The sequence below is a fragment of the Salvelinus fontinalis genome, chromosome 31, assembly GCF_029448725.1.
Source record: "Salvelinus fontinalis isolate EN_2023a chromosome 31, ASM2944872v1, whole genome shotgun sequence".
Lineage (NCBI taxonomy): Eukaryota > Metazoa > Chordata > Actinopteri > Salmoniformes > Salmonidae > Salvelinus > Salvelinus fontinalis.
In genome coordinates, this window is record NC_074695.1 from 15,334,279 (window position 1) to 15,353,040 (window position 18,762).

General features: G+C 43.6%; 1 protein-coding gene across 2 annotated transcripts in view; it reads left to right on the forward strand.

Moving 5' to 3' along the window:
- Positions 1-18,762, forward strand: part of LOC129829634 (adenylate cyclase type 6-like) — a 140,793-nt gene that overhangs the window by 86,096 nt on the left and 35,935 nt on the right. For both annotated transcript variants that reach the window (XM_055891443.1, XM_055891444.1), the window contains exons 4-5: positions 6,034-6,183; positions 17,376-17,497. In XM_055891443.1, the coding sequence (XP_055747418.1) occupies positions 6,034-6,183; positions 17,376-17,497 (272 nt within the window). The remainder of the gene's footprint in view (positions 1-6,033; positions 6,184-17,375; positions 17,498-18,762) is intronic.

Consider the following 18,762-nt stretch of genomic DNA (forward strand, 5'->3'; position numbering starts at 1 on the left):
GTCACACCAGATACTGACTGGTTTTCTAATCCATCTTTTTTTTGACCAATAGATGCATATCTGTATTCCCAGTCATGTAAAATCCATAGATTAGGGCCTAATGAATTTATTTCAATTGACTGATTTACTTTTATGAACTGTAACTCAGTAAAATCTTTGAAATTGTTGCATGTTGCGTTTATATTTTTGTTCAGTGTAGATTTCCCTGTTAATCTGTACATTTACCAGTGCGAAGATTGTGTATAGATATTCCAGGAAATTTATAGATTTTCTGAGAAATGTATAGATATCCCAGGAAATGTATAGATTTTCTGAGAAATGTATACACATCCCAATTTATAGCCTATAAGACATCTCAAGAATGATGACTTTTGAAAAACCATCTCTCGCTCTCTCTCTCTCTCTCTCTCTCTCTCTCTCTATCTCTCTCTCTCTCTCTCAATTTCAACAGAACAAGGCCAAGATGTTCAAATGTTCATAAATAAAATAATAATAATCACAGTAGTTATCGAGGGTGCAGCAAGTCAGCACCTCAGGAGTAAATGTCAGTTGGCTTTTTTAGCACGTCCGGTGAACAGGTCAGGGTTCCATAGCCACAGGCAGAACAGTTGAAACTGGAGCAGCAGCAAGGCCAGGTGGACTGGGGACAGCAAGGAGTCATCATGCCAGGTAGTCCTGACGCATGGTCCTAGGGCTGAGGTCCTCCAAGAGAGAGAAAGAAAGAGAGAGAGAAGGAGAGAATTAGAGAGAGCATACTTAAATTCACACAGGACACCGGATAAGACAGGAGAAGTCCTCCAGATATAACAAACTGACCCTAGCCCCCCGACACATTAACTACTGCAGCATAAATACTGGAGCCTGAGACAGGAGGGGTCAGGAGACACTGTGGCCTCATCCAATGATACCCCCGGACAGGGCCAAACAGGAAGGATATAACCCCACCCACTTTGCCAAAGCACAGCCCCCACACCACTAGAGTGAAATCTTCAACCACCAACTTACCATCCTGAGACAAGGCCGAGTATACCCCACAAAGATCTCCACCACGGCACAAACCAAGGGGGGGCACCAACCCAGACAGGAAGATCACGTCAGTGACTCAACCCACTCAAGTGACGCACCCCGTCCTAGGGACGGCATGAAAGAGCACCAGTAAGCCAGTGACTCAGCCCCTGTAATAGGGTTAGAGGCAGAGAATCCCAGTGGAGAGAGGGGAACCGGCCAGGCAGAGACAGCAAGGGCGGTTCGTTGCTCCAGAGCCTTTCCATTCACCTTCACACTCCTGAGCCAGACTACACTCAATCATATGACCTACTGAAGAGATAAGTCTTCAGTAAAGACTTAAAGGTTGAGACCGAGTCTGCGTCTCTCACATGGGTAGGCAGACCATTCCATAAAAATGGAGATCTATAGGAGAAAGCCCTGCCTCCAGCTGTTTGCTTAGAAATTCTAGGGACAATTAGGAGGCCTGCGTCTTGTGACCGTAGCGTACGTGTAGGTATGTACGGCAGGACCAACTCAGAAAGATAGGTAGGAGCAAGCCCATGTAACGCTTTGTAGGTTAACAGTAAAACCTTGAAATCAGCCCTTGCCTTAACAGGAGGCCAGTGTAGGGAAGCTAGCACTGGAGTAATATGATAATTTTTTGGGGTTCTAGTCAGGATTCTAGCAGCCGTATTTAGCACCAACTGAAGTTTATTTAGTGCTTTATCCGGGTAGCCGGAAAGTAGAGCATTGCAGTTGTCTAACCTAGAAGTAACAAAAGCATGGATTAATTTTTCTGCATCATTTTTGGACAGAACATTTCTGATTTTTGCAATGTTACGTAGATGGAAAAAAGCTGTCCTTGAAACAGTCTTGATATGTTCGTCAAAAGAGAGATCAGAGTCCAGAGTAACGCCGAGGTCCTTCACAGTTTCATTTGAGACGACTTTACAACCATCAAGATTAATTGTCAGATTCAACAGAAGATCTCTTTGTTTCTTGGGACCTAGAACAAGCATCTCTGTTTTGTTTAAAAGTAGAACGTTTTCAGCCGTCCACTTCCTTATGTCTGAAACACAGGCTTCTAGCGAGGGCAATTTTGGGGCTTCACCATGTTTCATTGAAATGTACAGCTGTGTGTCATCCGCATAGCAGTGAAAGTTAACATTATGTTTTTGAATGACATCCCCAAGAGGTAAAATATATAATGAAAACAATAGTGGTCCTAAAACGGAACCTTGAGGAACACCGAAATGTACAGTTGATTTGTCAGAGGACAAACCATTCACAGAGACAAACTGATATTTTTCCAACAGGTAAGATCTAAACCAGGCCAGAACTTGTCTGTGTAGACCAATTTGGGTTTCCAATCTCTCCAAAAGAATGTGGTGATCGATGGTATCAAAGGCAGCCCTAAGGTCTAGTAGCACGAGGACAGATGCAGAGCCTCGGTCTGACGCCATTAAAAGGTCATTTACCACCTTCACAAGTGCAGTCTCTGCTATGATGGGGTCTAAAACCAGACTGAAGCATTTCGAATACATTGTTTGTCTTCAGGAAGGCAGTGAGTTGCTGCGCAACAGCTTTTTCATTTTTTTTTGAGAGGAATGGAAGATTCGATATAGTCCGATTAGTTTTTTATATTTTCTTGGTCAAGGTTTGGCTTTTTCAAGAGAGGCTTTATTACTGCCACTTTTAGTGAGTTTGGTACACATCCGGTGGATAGAGAGCCGTTTATTATGTTCAACATAGGAGGGCCGAGCACAGGAAGCAGCTCTTTCAGTAGTTTAGTTGGAATAGTGTCCAGTATGCAGCTTGAAGGTTTAGAGGCCATGATTATTTTCATCATTGTGTCAAGAGATATAGTACTAAAACACTTAAGTGTCTCTCTTGGCATAGTTGTGCAGACTCAGGACAGCTGAGCTTTGGAGGAATACGCAGATTTAAAGAGGAGTCCGTAATTTGCTTTCTAATGATCATGATCTTTTCCTCAAAGAAGTTCATGAATTTATTACTGCTGTAGTGAAAGCCATCCTCACTTGGGGAATGCTGCTTTTTAGTTAGCTTTGCGACAGTATCAAAAATACATTTTGGATTGTTCTTATTTTCCTCAATTAAGTTGGAAAAATTGGATGATCGAGCAGCAGTGAGGGCTCTTCGAATCTGCACGGTACTGTCTTTCCAAGCTAGTCGGAAGACTTCCAGTTTGGTGTGGCGCCATTTCCGTTCCAATTTTCTGGAAGCTTGCTTCAGGACTCGGGTACTTTCTGTATACCAGGGAGCTAGTTTCTTATGACAAATGTTTTGAGTTTTTATGGGTGCGACTGCATCTAGGGTATTGTGCAAGGTTAAATTGAGTTCCTCAGTTAGGTGGTTAACTGATTAACAATAACAATAAGCATACAGTAGAGTACATGTGCAGGTTGATTGGTCTGTCAGACACTGTCCCTCAACTTATGGCAGGCAGCAATGTAGTGCGCTGCCAACCCACAGCTCTCTGTGTCCTCCCTCATCAGGATGGGTAGCCTATCCTTGTCAGAGAGGTCTTTGCAACCTTGAATAAGGGTTTCAAATTTGGGAAAATGACACTCTCTACTTGTTTTATATTTTTGACATTTTGTCAGGAAATGCAGCTCCGTCTCAGGTTCTGCTGTTGTGCAGTGGTTGCACAGCCTTTCCTCTACAGGGAGCCAGGTTTTCCTGTATCTACCCTTCTCAATGGCAAGGCTGTGCTCACTGAGCCTGTACTTTGTCAAGGTTTTTCTAAGGTTTTGATCAGTAACAATGGTCAAATATTTAGCCACGGTGTACTGTCGATTTAGGGCCAGATAGCACTGCATTTTGCTTTGTGTTTGTGCTTGTGTTTCCCAATAAGCAATGTCGTTTTGTTTTGACTGTGTTGTCATTTGGTTTATTCTGATTGATTGGATGTTCTGGTCATGAGGCTTCAGTGTGTTAGTAGAACAGGTTTGTGAACTCAGCCCCAGGACCAGCTGGATGAGGGGACTCTTTTCTTTGCTCAGCTCTTGGTATTGCAGGGCTTGGTAGTGATATGAGAGGGGGTCACTGTATTTTAGATGTTTCCAAAACTTAATTGCTCTTTTTTTAGTTTTTATTATTAGTGGTATTGGCCTAATTCTGCCCTGCATGCATTGCTTGTAGTTTTCCTATGGACATGTAGGAGAATCTTACAGAACTCTGCATGCAGGGTTTCAATGGGATGTTTGTCCCATTTTATGAAATCCTGTTTTGCAAGTGGACCCCACACCTCAATGCCATAAAGTGCAATTGGTTCAATGACATATTCAACTAGTTTTAGCCAAATTTTAATAGGTATTTCAATTTGAATTAGCTTTTTAATGGAGTAGAATGCCCTGCGTGTTTTCTCTCTCAGTTCATTCACTGCCTCATTAAGGTGTCCAGTTGAGCTTATATTTAAACCTAAGTAATTGTAGTGTGTACAGTACTCTATATATTTTGTACCAATTGAGAACTTTGGTCTAATTCCCTGAGATCTGGATCTTCTCTGGAAAATCATTATTTTAGTATTTTTGGGGTTTACTGCCAGGGCCCAGGTCTGGCAGTACTGCTCTAGCAGGTCCAGGCTCTGCTGTAGGCCATGTGCTGTGGGTGACAGCAGGCATAGGTCATCTGCGAAGAGTAGGCATTTAACTTCTGAATTGTGGATACTAACACCAGGGGCTGAAGATTTTTCTAGAATAGTGTCAAATTTGTTCATGTAAATATTGAAGAGTGCAGGGCTCAGATTGCAACCTTGGCTTCATGCCCCTGGTTAAAGAATTCTGTTATTTTCTTACCAATTTTAATGTTGCATGTATTGCCAGTATACATTGATTTAATTATGTCATATGTTTTACCCCCTACACCACTTTCAATGACTTTGTAGAACAGTCCTGTATGCCAAATAGATTCAAATGCTTTTTGGAAGTTGATAAAGCAAGTGTATATTTTGGTTTTATTTTGGTGGACATGTTTATCTATCAGGGTGTGTGGGTGTAAATATGATCAGTTGTGCGATGTTTTGGTATAATTCCAATTTGGCTTTTACTCAAGACATTGTGCTTATTAAGGAAGTTTAGAACTCTTACATCGATAATACTACACAAAACCTTCCCCAGGTTACTGTTCACACAAATGCCTCTGTAATTGTTAGGGTCAAATTTGTCTCCGTTCTTAAAGATTGGGGTTATGAGTCCTTGATTCCAGATGTCAAGGAAATAACCTACACTCAGGATCAAATTAAACAGTTTTAATATAGCCAATTGAAATGTTGCACTAGTGAGTTTGAGCATCTCATTTAGGATGCCATCAGGTCCGCATGCCTTTTTAAATTTGAGAGCCTGAAGTTTCTTATAGAGCTCCTGGTCAGTAATCGGGGAGTCCAGTGGATTTTGATTGTCCTTTATAGCTTTTTGTAATCCATTCAACTTCTCATGAATTTGGCGTTGTTCTGCGTGTGTGTCAATTTGAACAGTGTTGTAGAGTGTTTTAAAATGGGTTGTCCATATGTCACCATTTTGTATCGCTAATTCCTCTTGTTACATTTTTTATTTATTTTTCCAATTTTGCCAGAAGTTGTTTGTGTTTATGGACTCCTCAATTAGTGTCAGCTGCTTGCTGTTGTACTGTGCTTTTTTGGTTCTGAGTGTACGTTTATAGAGTTTTAAAGTCTCACAGAAAAGTCTCTCTCTCTCTCTCTGTCTCTCTCTCTGTCTCTCTCTCTCTCCCCCCTCTGTCTTTCTCTCTCCCCCCTCTCTCTGTGTCTTTCTCTGTGTCTCTCTCTGTGTCTCTCTGTCTCTCTCTCCCTCTCTCTCTCTCTCTCTCTCCCCCTCTCTCTCTCTCTCTCTCTCTCTCTCTCTCATGAAGGGAACTTAAGTATGTAAGGGTATCTCAATAAAGTAAGTAATAAAAAGTAACATTTGTCTCCTCTCCCCCACTCTCTCTATCTCCTCTCCCCCACTCTCTCTCTCTCCTCTCCCCCACTCTCTCTCTCTCCTCTCCCCCACTCTCTCTCTCCTCCTCCAGCTGAGTGCCAATGCGTTGGTCTTCCTGTGTACCAACATGATAGGTATCTGTACCCACTACCCTGCCGAGGTGTCTCAGAGACAGGCCTTTCAGGAGACCAGGGGGTACATCCAGGCCCGGCTCTACCTGCAGAGAGAGAACCAGCAACAGGTAGGCTATACACACACAGAGGCATGCACACACACACTCACAGGGAGGAGCACACGCTTACACATGCCATTACAATTGTTTACCGAAATATTCTTTATTAATTTTGTGGGTCAACAGTATAGAGTATATCTGAATGCCTCTGTGTTCTGCCATGTTCCCATGTTCTACCATGTTCCCATGCAGTATTCCTAAGAATGAATGGTACTCAAGGCAGTTACTCATTGAGATTTCTAGCTGTGAAACGCTTGAAAAACACATGAAAGTGAATGGGTTGAACTGAGGGCTTTTCTCTCTGCCTTTTCTTTCTCTCTGTTTCTCTCACTCCCTCCACATCCTTCCCCCCTTCTCTCTTTCTCTCTCTCTCTCTGATTCTCTCTCCCTCTCTCGCTCCCTCCTCATCCTCTCTCTCTCTCTCTGCTTCTTTCTCCCTCCACATCCTCTCGCTCTCTCTCTGCTTCTCCCTCTCTCTCTGCTTCTCTCTCCCTCTCTCACTACCTCCACATCATCTCTCTCTCTCTGCTTCTTTCTCCCTCCACATCCTCTCTCTCTCTCTCTGCTTCTCCCCCTCTCTACTTCTCTCTCTCCCTCTCTCACTCCCTCCACATCTCCTCTCTCTCTCTCTGCTTCTCCCCCTCTCTACTTCTCTCTCTCTCTGCTTCTCCCTCTCTCTCTGCTTCTCTCTCCCTCTCTCACTCCCTTCACATCCTCTCTCTCTTCTTCTCCCTCTCTCTCTGCTTCTCTCTCCCTCTCTCACTCCCTTCACATCCTCTCTCTCTGCTTTTCTCTCCCTTCACATCCTCTCTCTCTCTGCTTTTCTCTCCCTTCACATCCTCTCTCTCTCTCTCTGCTTCTCTCTCCCTCTCTCACTCCATCCACATCATCTCTCTCTCTCTCTGCTTCTCCCCCTCTCTACTTCTCTCTCTCCCTCTCTCACTCCCTCCACATCCTCTCTCTCTCTCTCTCCGCTTCTTTCTCCCTCCACATCATCTCTCTCTCTCTCTGCCTCTCCCTCTCTCTGCTTCTCTCTCCCTCTCTCACTCCCTTCACATCCTCTCTCTCTCTCTGCTTCTCCCCCTCTCTCTGCTTCTCTCTCCCTCTCTCACTCCCTTCACATCCTCTCTCTCTCTCTGCTTCTCTCTCCCTCCACATCCTCTCTCTCTCTCTCTCTGCTTCTCCCCCTCTCCACTTCTCTCTCTCCCTCTCTCACTCCACATCCTCTCTCTCTCTGCTTCTCTCTCCCTCTCTCACTCCATCCACATCATCTCTCTCTCTCTCTGCTTCTCCCCCTCTCTACTTCTCTCTCTCCCTCTCTCACTCCATCCACATCATCTCTCTCTCTCTCTGCTTCTCTCTCCCTTTCTCACTCCCTTCACATCCTCTCTCTCTCTCTGCTTCTCTCTCCCTCCACATCATCTCCCTCTCTCTCTACTTCTCTCTCTCCCTCTCTCACTCCCTCCACATCCTCTCTCCCTCTCTACTTCTCTCTCTCCCTCTCTCACTCCCTCCACATCCTCTCTCTCTCTCTCTGCTTCTCTCTCCCTCTCTCACTCCATCCACATCATCTCTCTCTCTCTGCTTCTCCCTCTCTCTACTTCTCTCTCTCCCTCTCTCACTCCCTCCACATCCTCTCTCTCTCTCTGCTTCTCCCTCTCTCTCTGCTTCTCTCTCCCTCTCTCACTCCCTTCACATCCTCTCTCTCTCTCTGCTTTTCTCTCCCTCCACATCCTCTCTCTCTCTCTGCTTCTCCCCCTCTCTACTTCTCTCTCTCCCTCTCTCACTCCCTCCACATCCTTTCTCTCTCTGCTTCTCTCTCCCTCTCTCACTCCATCCACATCATCTCCCTCTCTCTCTACTTCTCTCTCTCCATCTCTCACTCCCTCCACATCCTCTCTCTCTCTCTGCTTCTCTCTCCCTCTCTCACTCCATCCACATCATCTATCTCTCTCTCTGCTTCTTTCTCCCTCCACATCCTCTCTCTCGCTCTCTGCTTCTCTCTCCTTCTCTCACTCCATCCACATCCTCTCTCTCTGCTTCTCTCCCTCTCTCTCTCCATCCACATCATCTCTCTCTCTCTCTGCTTCTCCCCCTCTCAACCTCTCTCTCTCCCTCTCTCACTCCCTCCACATCATCTCTCTCTCTCTCTCAATTAAATTAAATTGAAGGGACTTTATTGGCATGGGAATCATATGTTAACATTGCCAAAGCAAGTGAAGTAGATAATATACAAAAGTGAAATAAACTATTAAAAATGAACAGTAAACATTACACATTAGAGTGTCTAGTTTGAGAAACAGAGGCCTCACAAGTCCTCAACTGGCAGCTTCATTAAATAGTACCCCAAAACACCAGTCTCAACGTCAACAGTGAAGAGGAGACTCCGGGATGCTGGTTTTCTAGGGAGAGTTGCAAAGAAAAAGCCATATCTGTCCAGTATATGTGTTCTTTTGCCCATCTTAATCTTTTCTTTAAAAAACATTTTCAACTCTGCCTAGAAGGACAGCATCCCGTAGTCTCCTCTTCACTGTTGACGTTGAGACTGGTGTTTTGGGGTACTATTTAATGAAGCTGCCAGTTGAGGACTTGTGAGGCGTCTGTTTCTCAAACTAGACACTAATGTACTTGTCCTCTTGCTCAGTTGTGCACCGGGGCCTCCCACTCCTCTTTCTATTCTGGTTGGAGCCAGTTTGCGCTGTTCTGTGAAGGGAGTAGTAAACAGCATTGTACGAGATCTTCAGTTTCTTGGCAATTTCTAGCATGGGATAGCCTTCATTTCTCAGAACAAAAAAAGACTGACGAGTTTCAGAAGAAAGTCCTTTGTTTCTGGCCGTTTTGAGCCTGTAATTCGAACCCACAAATTCTGATACTCAACTAGTCTAAAGAAGGCCAGTTTTATTGCTTCTTTAAATCAGAACAACAGTTTTCAGCTGTGCTAACATAATTGCGAAAGGGTTTTCTAATGATCAATTAGACTTTTAAAATGATAAGCTTGGATTAGCTAACACAACGTGCCATTGGAACACAGGAGTGATGGTTGCTGATAATGGGCCTCTGTACGCCTATGTAGATATTCCATTAAAAATCTGCTGTTTTCAGCTACAAATCAAATCAAAGTTTATTCGTCACGTGCGCCAAATACAACCTTACAGTGAAATGCTTACTTACAGGCCCTAACCAACTGTGCAATTTTTAAGTAAAAAATAGGTATAAGGTGAACAATAGTTAACCTGTCTAGCCCCGGGGTGCCGCTAGCGGCACACCCCCCCCCCCACCCCCACTGAAAAGGCAGAGCCGCGAAATTCAATATTTTTTTTTTTTTAAATATTTAACTTTCACACATTAAAGTCCAATACAGCTAATGAAAGACACAAATCTTGTGAATCCAGCCAACATGTCCGATTTTTTAAATGTTTTACAGGGAAGACACAATATGTAAAGTTGTAAATCTATTAGCTAAACACATTAGAATAATCCACCATCTTTTCTTTGTCCACCAACACCAGTAGCTATCACCAATTCGGCTAAACTAAGATATTGATAGCCACCAACCAAGAAAAAACCTCCTCAGATGACAGTCTGATAACATATTTATGGTATAGGATAGGTTTTGTTAGAAAAATGTGCATATTTCAGGTAGATGTCATAGTTTACAATTGCACCCACCGTCACAAATGGACTAGAATAATTACAATGAGCAACGTGTTTACCTAACTACTAATCATCAAACATTTCGTAAAAATACACAGCATACACTAATCGAAAGACACAGATCCTGTGAATACAGACAATATTTCAGATTTTCTAAGTGTCTTACAGCGAAAACACAATAAATCGTTATATTAGCATAGCACATGTGCAAACATTACCCCAGCATTGATTCTAGCCAAAGAGAGCGATAACGTAAACATCGCCAAAATATATAAATTTTTTCACTAACCTTCTCAGAATTCTTCAGATGACACTCCTGTAACATCACATTACAACATACATATACAGTTTGTTCGAAAATGTGCATATTTAGCCACCAAAATCATGGTTAGACAATGAGAAAAGTAGCCCAGCTGGTCAGAAAATGTCGTGCGCCATATTAGACAGTGATCTAGTCGTATACATAAATACTCATAAACGTGACTAAAAAATATATGGTGGACAGCGATTGATAGACAATTTAATTCTTAATACAATCGCGGAATTACATTTTTTAAATTATCCTTACTTTTCAATACAGTTTGCGCCAAGCGAAGCTACGTCAAAAAAGATGGCGTCCTAAGCCACTAACATTTTTCGACAGAAACATGATTTATCATAATAAATTGTTCCTACTTTGAGCTGTTCTTCCATCAGAATCTTGGTCAAAGAATCCTTTCTTGGGTCTAATCGTCTTTTGGTCGAAAGCTGTCCTCTTGCCATGCAGAAATGCACATTGCGTTCGGCATGAACTGGAACGGTGCCCAGAGATTCACAGTGGCTCAGAAATAAATGTCCCAAAATCGCACTAAACGGATATAAATTGCTATAAAACGCTTTAAATTAACTACCTTATGATGTTTTTAACTCCTATAACGAGTAAAAATATGACCGGAGAAATATAACTGGCTACACTAATGCTTGGAAAAACAGTAGGTCGGTGTCCTCCGCGCGCCTGACGCACCTAGAAAAGAGTTCCTACCTACAGGATTTTTTCATTTATAGTGGCTGTGATTGGGCAATCGATACCATTCAAAGCGTCATCACGTAAAGGCATCCAGGGGAAGACGTAAGCAGTGTCCGTATACTCATAGGAATAACAGTGGCCTTAAAACTGACTCCAGAACAGGGGCCAAAATGTGTGAAATCTGACTCCATGTCAGGGAAATTGCTGTAGAATGAGTTCTGTTCCACTTAGAGACAAAATTTCAACGGCTATAGAAACTATAGACTGTTTTCTATCCAATAATAATATGCATATTGTACGATCAAGAATTTTGTAGGAAGCCGTTTCAAAAATTACACGATTTCCATAAATAGTGACAACAGCACCCACTAGCCTTAACAGGTAAGTAAAGAAATAAAAACAACAGAAAAAAGACAGTGAAAAATAACAGTAGCGAGGCTATATACAGTAGCGAGGCTTTATACAGTAGCGAGGCTATATACAGTAGCGAGGCTATATAGGGTAGCGAGGCTATATACAGTAGCGAGGCTATATACAGTAGCGAGGCTATATACAGTAGCGAGGCTTTATACAGTAGCGAGGCTATATACAGTAGCGAGGCTATATACAGTAGCGAGGCTATATACAGTAGCGAGGCTTTAAACCAGGGGTGTCAAACTCATTCCACGGAGGGCCTAGTGTCTGCAGGTTTTTGGTTTTTCCTTTCAATAAAGCCCTAGACAACCAGGTGTGGGGAGTTCCTAACTAATTAGTGATGTTAATTCATCAATCAAGTATAAGGGAGGAGCGAAAACCCGCAGACACTCGGCCCCCCGTGGAATGAGTTTGACACCTGTGCTTTAAACAGTAGCGGGGCTTTATACAGTAGCGAGGCTATATACAGTAGCGAGGCTATATACAGTAGCGAGGCTATATACAGGCACCGGTTAGTCAGGCTAATTGACGTAGTATGTACATGTAGGTATGGTTAAAGTGACTATGCATATATGATGAACAGAGAGTAGCAGCAGCGTAAAAGAGGGGTTGGGGGAACGGGACAATGCAAATATTCTGTGTAGCCATTTGAATACCTGTTCAGGAGTCTTATGGCTTGGGGGTAAAAGCTGTTGAGAAGCCTTTTGGTCCTAGACTTGGCGCTCCGGTACCGCTTGCCATGCGGTAGTAGAGAGAACATTTTATGACTGGGGTGGCTGGGGTCTTTGACAATTTTTAGGGCCTTCCTCTGACACCGCCTGGTGTAGAGGTCCTGGATGGCAGGCAGCTTAGCCCCAGTGATGTACTGGGCAGTACGCACTACCCTCTGAGCAGTGATGTACTGGGCCCTAAGCACTACCCTCTGAGCAGTTGCAATACCAGGCAGTGATGCAACCAGTCAGGATGCTCTCGATGTTGTAGCTGTAGAACCTTTTGAGGATCTGAGGATCCATGCCAAATCTTTTCAGTCTCCTGAGGGGGAATAGGCTTTGTCGTGCCCTCTTCACGACTTTCTCGGTGTGTTTGGACCATTCTAGTTTGTTGGTGATGTGGACACCAAGGAACTTGAAGCTCTCAACCTGCTCCACTGTAGACCCGTCGATGAGAATGGGGGCGTGCTCGGTCCTCCTTTTTCTGTAGTCCACAATCATCTCCTTTGTCCTGATTCAGTTGACGGATAGTTTGTTATTCTGGCACCACCCGGCCAGGTCTCTGACCTCCTCCTTATAGGCTGTCTCATCATTGTCAGTGATCAGGACTGTGTCATCTGCAAACTTAATGATGGTGTTGGAGTCGTGCCAGGCCACGGAGTCGTGGGTGAACAGGGAGTACAGGACGGGACTGAGTACGCACCCCTGGGGGGCTCCAGTGTTGAGGATCAGCGTGGCGGATGTGTTGCTACCTAACCTCACCACCTGGGGTTGGCCCGTCAGGAAGTCCAGGATCCAGTTGCAGAGAGTAGTGTTTAGTCCCAGGGTCCTTTGAGGGCACTATGGTGTTGAACGCTGAGCTGTAGTCAATGAACAGCATTCTCACGTCGGTGTTCCTTTTGTCCAGGTGGGAAAGGGCAGTGTGGAGTGCATTACAGATTGCATCATCTGTGGATCTGTTTGGGCGGTATGCAAATTGGAGTGGGTCTAGGGTTTCTGGGATAATGGTGTTAATGTGAGCCATTACCAGCCTTTCAAAGGACTTCATGGCTACGGACGTGAGTGCTACAGGTCTGTAGTCATTTAGGCAGGTGGCCTTTGTGTTCTTGGGCACAGGGACTATGGTGGTCTGCTTGAAACATGTTGGTATTACAGACTCAATCAGGGACATGTTGAAAATGTCAGTGAAGACATCTGCCAGTTGGTCAGCACATGCCCGGATCACACGTCCTGGTAATCCATCTGGCCCCGCGGCTTTGGGAATGTTGATCTATTTAAAGGTCTTACTCACATTGGCTACGGAGAGCGTTATCACACGCTCATCTGGAACAGCTGATGCTCTCATGCATGCCTCAGTGTTGCTTGCCTCGAAGTATGCCTCAGTGTTGCTTGCCTCGAAGTGTCACTGGGCAGCTCGCAGCTGTGCTTTCCATTGTAGTCTGTAATAGTTTGCAAGGATTTGTTATAAGCTTCTGGGTTAGAGTCCCGCACCTTGAATACGGCAGCTCTACCCTTTAGCTCAGTGAGAATGTTGCCTGTGATCCATGGCTTCTGGTTGGGGTATGTACAGTTGAAGTCGGAAGTTTACATGCACCTTCGCCAAATACATTTAAACTCAGTTTTTCACAATTCCTGACATTTAATCCTAGTAAAAAGTCCCTGTCTCAGGTCAGTTAGGATCACCACTTTATTTTGAGAATGTGAAATGTCAGAATAATAGTAGAGGGAATGATTTATTTCAGCTTTTATTTCTTTCATCACATTCCCAGTGGGTCAGAAGTTTACAAACACTCAATTAGTATTTGGTAGCGTTGCCTTTAAATTGTTTAACTTGGGGGAAACGTTTCGGGTAGCCTTCCACAAGCTTCCCACAATAAATTGGGTGAATTTTGGCCCATTCCTCCTGACAGAGCTGGTGTAACTGCTTCAGGTTTGTAGGGCTCCTTGCTCACTCACACTTTTTCAGTTCTGCCCACAAATTATCTGTAGGATTGAGGTGATGGCCACTCCAATACCTTGACTTTGTTGTCCTTAAGCCATTTTGCCAGAACTTTGGAACTATGCTTGGTGTCATTGTCCATTTGGAAGACCCATTTGCGACCAAGCTTTAACTTCCCTACTGATTTCTTGAATTGTTGCTTCAATATATCCACATAATTTTCCTTCCTCATTATGCTGTCTATTTTGTGAAGTGCCCCAGCCTCTCCTGCAGCAAAGCACCCACACAACATGATGCTGCCACCCCCATGCTTCACGGTTGAGATGGTGTTCTTCGGCTTGCAAGCATCCCCCTTTTTCCTCCAAACATAACGATGGTCATTATGGCCAAACAGTTCTATTTTAGTTTCATCATACCAGAGGACATTTCTCCAAAAAGTACGATATTTGTCCCCATGTGTAGTTGCAAACAGTAGTCTGGCTTTTTTATGGCGGTTTTAGAGCAGTGGCTTCTTCCTTGCTGAGCGGCCTTTCAAGTTATGTTGTTATAGGACTCGTTTTACTGTTGATATAGATACTTTTGTACCTGTTTCCTCCAGCATCTTCACAAGGTCCTTTGCTGTTGTTTTGGGATTGATTTGCACTTTTCGCACCAATGTACGTTCATCTCTAGTAGACAAACGGGTCTCCTACCTGAGCGGTGTGATGGCTGCGTGGTCCCATGGTGTTTATACTTGCGTACTATTGTTTGTACAAATGAACGTACCTTCAAACGTTTGGAAATTGCTCCCAAGGATGAACCAGACTTGTGGAGGTCTACAATTTTTTTTCTGACGTCTTGGGGCTGATTTCTTTTGATTTTCCCATGATGTCAAGCAAAGAGGCACTGAGTTTGAAGGTTGACCTTGAAATACATCCACAAGTACACCTCCAATTGACTCAAATTATGTCAATTAGCCTATCAGAAGCTTCTAAAGCCATGACATAATTTTCTGGAATTTTCCAAGCTGTTTAAAGGCACAGTCAACTTAGTGTATGTAAACTTCTGACCCACTGGAATTGTGATACGGTGAATTATTGTAAAGGCATCTGTGTGTAGCTGGTGAGATGAGTCAGGCGCAGGACAGCAGATATGAGTAATAAAATACTTTACTCAAAATTTCCAACATAACACGTAATATACACGGCCACACAATACGGACCACAATACAACAAACAATCACTCACAAATACAACATGTAGAACAGGGGGTTAAATAATAAACAAGCAATTGATTAAGTGAAGCCAGGTGTGATAAGAAAAAGACAGAACAAATGGAAAATGAAAAGTGGACCGGCTGTGGCTAGAATGCCGGTGACGTCGACCGCCGAACAAGGAGAGGGGCCGACTTCGGCGGAAGTCGTGACAATTATAAGTGAAATAATCTGTCTGTAAACAATCGGTGGAAAAATTACTTGTGTCATGCACAAAGTAGATGTCCTAACCGACTTGCCAAAACTATAGTATGTTAACAAGAAATTTGTGGAGTGGTTTAAACATGGGTTTTAATGACTCCAACCTAAGTGTATGTAAACTTCTGACTTCAACTGTACGTACAGTCACAGTGACTGATGTGGTGTACTCCTCAATGTCATCGGAGGAATCCCGGAACATGTTCCAGTCTGTGATAGCAAAACAGTCCTGTAGTTTAGCATCTGCTTCATCTGAACACTTTTTATAGACCGAGTCACTGGTGCTTCCTGCTTTAATTTTTGCTTGTAAGCAGGAATCAGGAGGATAGAATTGTGGTCGGATTTACCAAATGGAGGGCGAGAGAGAGCTTTGTATGTGTCTCTGTGTGTGGAGTACAGGTGATCTCGATTTTTTTCCCTCTGGTTGCGCATTTAACATGTTGATAGAAATTAGGTAAAAGTGATTTAAGTTTCCCTGCATTAAAGTCCCCGGCCACTAGGAGCACCACCTCTGGGTGAGCAGTTTCCTGTTTGCTTATTTCCTTATACAGCTGACTGAGTGCGGTCTTAGTGCCAGCATCCGTTTGTGGGGGTAAATAAACAGCCACGAAAAGTATGGATTTTTGCAAATAGTGTGGTCTACAGTTTATCCCAAGATACTCTACTTCAGGTGAGCAAAATCAAGAGTTTTTTTTTAGATTTCGTGCACCAGCTGTTGTTTACAAATATGCACAGACCGCCCCCCCCCCCCCTCGTCTTTCCAGAGTGTGCTGTTCTATCTAGCCGGTGCAGCATATATGACACTAGCTGAATATCCATGTCATCATTCAGCCACTTTTCCATGAATAATAAGATGTTACAATTTTTGATGTCCCGTTGGTAGGATATTCGTGATCGTACCTCGTCTAATTTATTGTCCAATGATTGCATGTTGGCAAGTAAAATTGACGGTAACGGCAGCTTTCCCACTTGCCGTCTGCGGATCCTTACAAGGCACCCCGCTCTGTCCTTTGTACCTGCGTCTCTTTCTCTTGCCAATGACGGGGATGTCGGCCTTGTCGGGTGTCTGAAGTACATCCTTTGTGTCCTGCTTTTTGAGGAAAAAATCTTTGTCTAATCCGAGGTGAGTGGTCGCTGTCCTGATTTCCAGAAGCTTTATTTTGCCGTAAGATATGGTGGCAGAAACATTATAACAATAGTATTTTACAACATTAACAATGTCTACACTATATTTCTGTTATTTTAATGGACAACAAAATGTACTTTTCTTTCAAAAACAGGGACATTTCTAAGTGACCCCAAACGTTTGAACGGTAGTGTAGGTGCTGCTGTAAGGCCCTCCTTGGTTGGTGACAGAAGCACCAGATCATCAGCAAACAGTAGACATTTGACTTTAGATTCTAGTAGGGTGAGGCCGGGTGCTGCAGACTGTTCTAGTGTCCTTGCCAATTTGTTGATATATATGTTGAAGAGGGTGGGGCTTAAGCTGCATCCCTGTCTCACCCCATGGCCCTGTGGGAAGAAATGTGTGTGCTTTTTGCCAATTTTAACTGTACACTTGTTTGTGTACATGGATTTTATAATGTTGTATGTTTTTCCCCCAACACCACTTTCCATCACTTTGTATAGCAGACCCTCATGCCTAATTGAGTCGAAGGCTTTTTTGAAATCAACAAAGCATGAGAAGGCTTTGCCTTTGCCTTTGTTTTGGTTTGTTTGTTTGTCAATTAGGGTGTGCAGGGTGAATACATGGTCTGTCGTACGATAATTTGGTAAAAAGCCAATTTGACATTTGCTCAGTATATTGTTTTCACTGAGGAAATGTACGAGTCTGCTGTTAATGATAATGCAGAGGATTTTCCCAAGGTTGCTGTTGACTCTCTCTACTTCTCCCCCTCTCTCCCTCTCTCGCTCTGCTTCTCTCTCCCTCTCTCGCTCACTCCACATCATCTTTCTCTCATCTATCACTCTCTTTCTGCTTCTCTCTCTCTTCCCCCTTTTCCTCTCTCTATCATACACATTCTCCAGGAGCGCTTGCTGCTGTCGGTGCTTCCAAGGCACGTTGCCATGGAGATGAAGGCAGAAATCAACGCCAAGAAGGAAGATATGATGTTCCACAAGATCTACATCCAGAAACATGACAACGTCAGGTAACCATGGACACACACCAACAATACCTCTTAAAGAACAGCAGAGGAGAGGATCCAATGTCCCTCCCTGGGACTTCTTCCTCCTATGAACCTTGAGAGGAATTCAGAAAACAAGGATAATGACAGTAACATTTTCACATGCTTTTCTGGACTAGCTGAGCTAGTCTAAACGATCTTGACTACCTGAGCTAGTCTAAACGATCTTGACTACCTGAGCTAGTCTAAACGATCTTGACTACCTGAGCTAGTCTAAACGATCTTGACTACCTGAGCTAGTCTAAACGATCTTGACTACCTAAGCTAGTCTAAACGATCTTGACTACCCGAGCTAGTCTAAACGATCTTGACTACCTGAGCTAGTCTACACGATCTTGACTACCCGAGCTAGTCTAAACGATCTTGACTACCTGAGCTAGTCTAAACTATCTTGACTACCTGAGCTAGTATAAACGATCTTGACTACCTGAGCTAGTCTAAACGATCTTGACTACCTGAGCTAGTCTAAACGATCTTGACTACCTGAGCTAGTATAAACGATCTTGACTACCTGAGCTAGTCTAAACTATCTTGACTACCTGAGCTAGTCTAAACGATCTTGACTACCTGAGCTAGTCTAAACGATCTTGACTACCTGAGCTAGTCTAAACTATCTTGACTACCCGAGCTAGTCTAAACGATCTTGACTAACCGAGCTAGTCTAAACGATCTTGACTACCTGAGCTAGTCTAAACGATCTTGACTACCCGAGCTAGTCTAAACGATCTTGACTATCTGAGCTAGTCTAAACTATCTTGACTACCTGAGCTAGTATAAACGATCTTGACTACCTGAGCTAGTATAAACGATCTTGACTACCTGAGCTAGTCTAAACGATCTTGACTACCTGAGCTAGTCTAAACTATCTTGACTACCTGAGCTAGTCTAAAGTATCTTGACTACCTGAGCTAGTCTAAAGTATCTTGACTACCCGAGCTAGTCTAAACTATCTTGACTACCTGAGCTAGTCTAAACTATCCACTCACCATAAAGGTGTGTTGCATTGACAATTCCCCAGAGATTGTCTATCTTATTCTGTCAGTGGTTGTAATATTGAGTCATTGAAAAAGGGGGCAACAGCGCCATCTGTTGTTGTTTTTCCTCTTCCTTTTAATTACTATCACAAGTTAGAAAATGAGAACCATACTGAGACGTCTTCACTGGAGAGAGATGGGGGGGATTGCTGAAGGAAGGAAGGAGGGAGGTGACCTATATGGGCCCAGACGGAA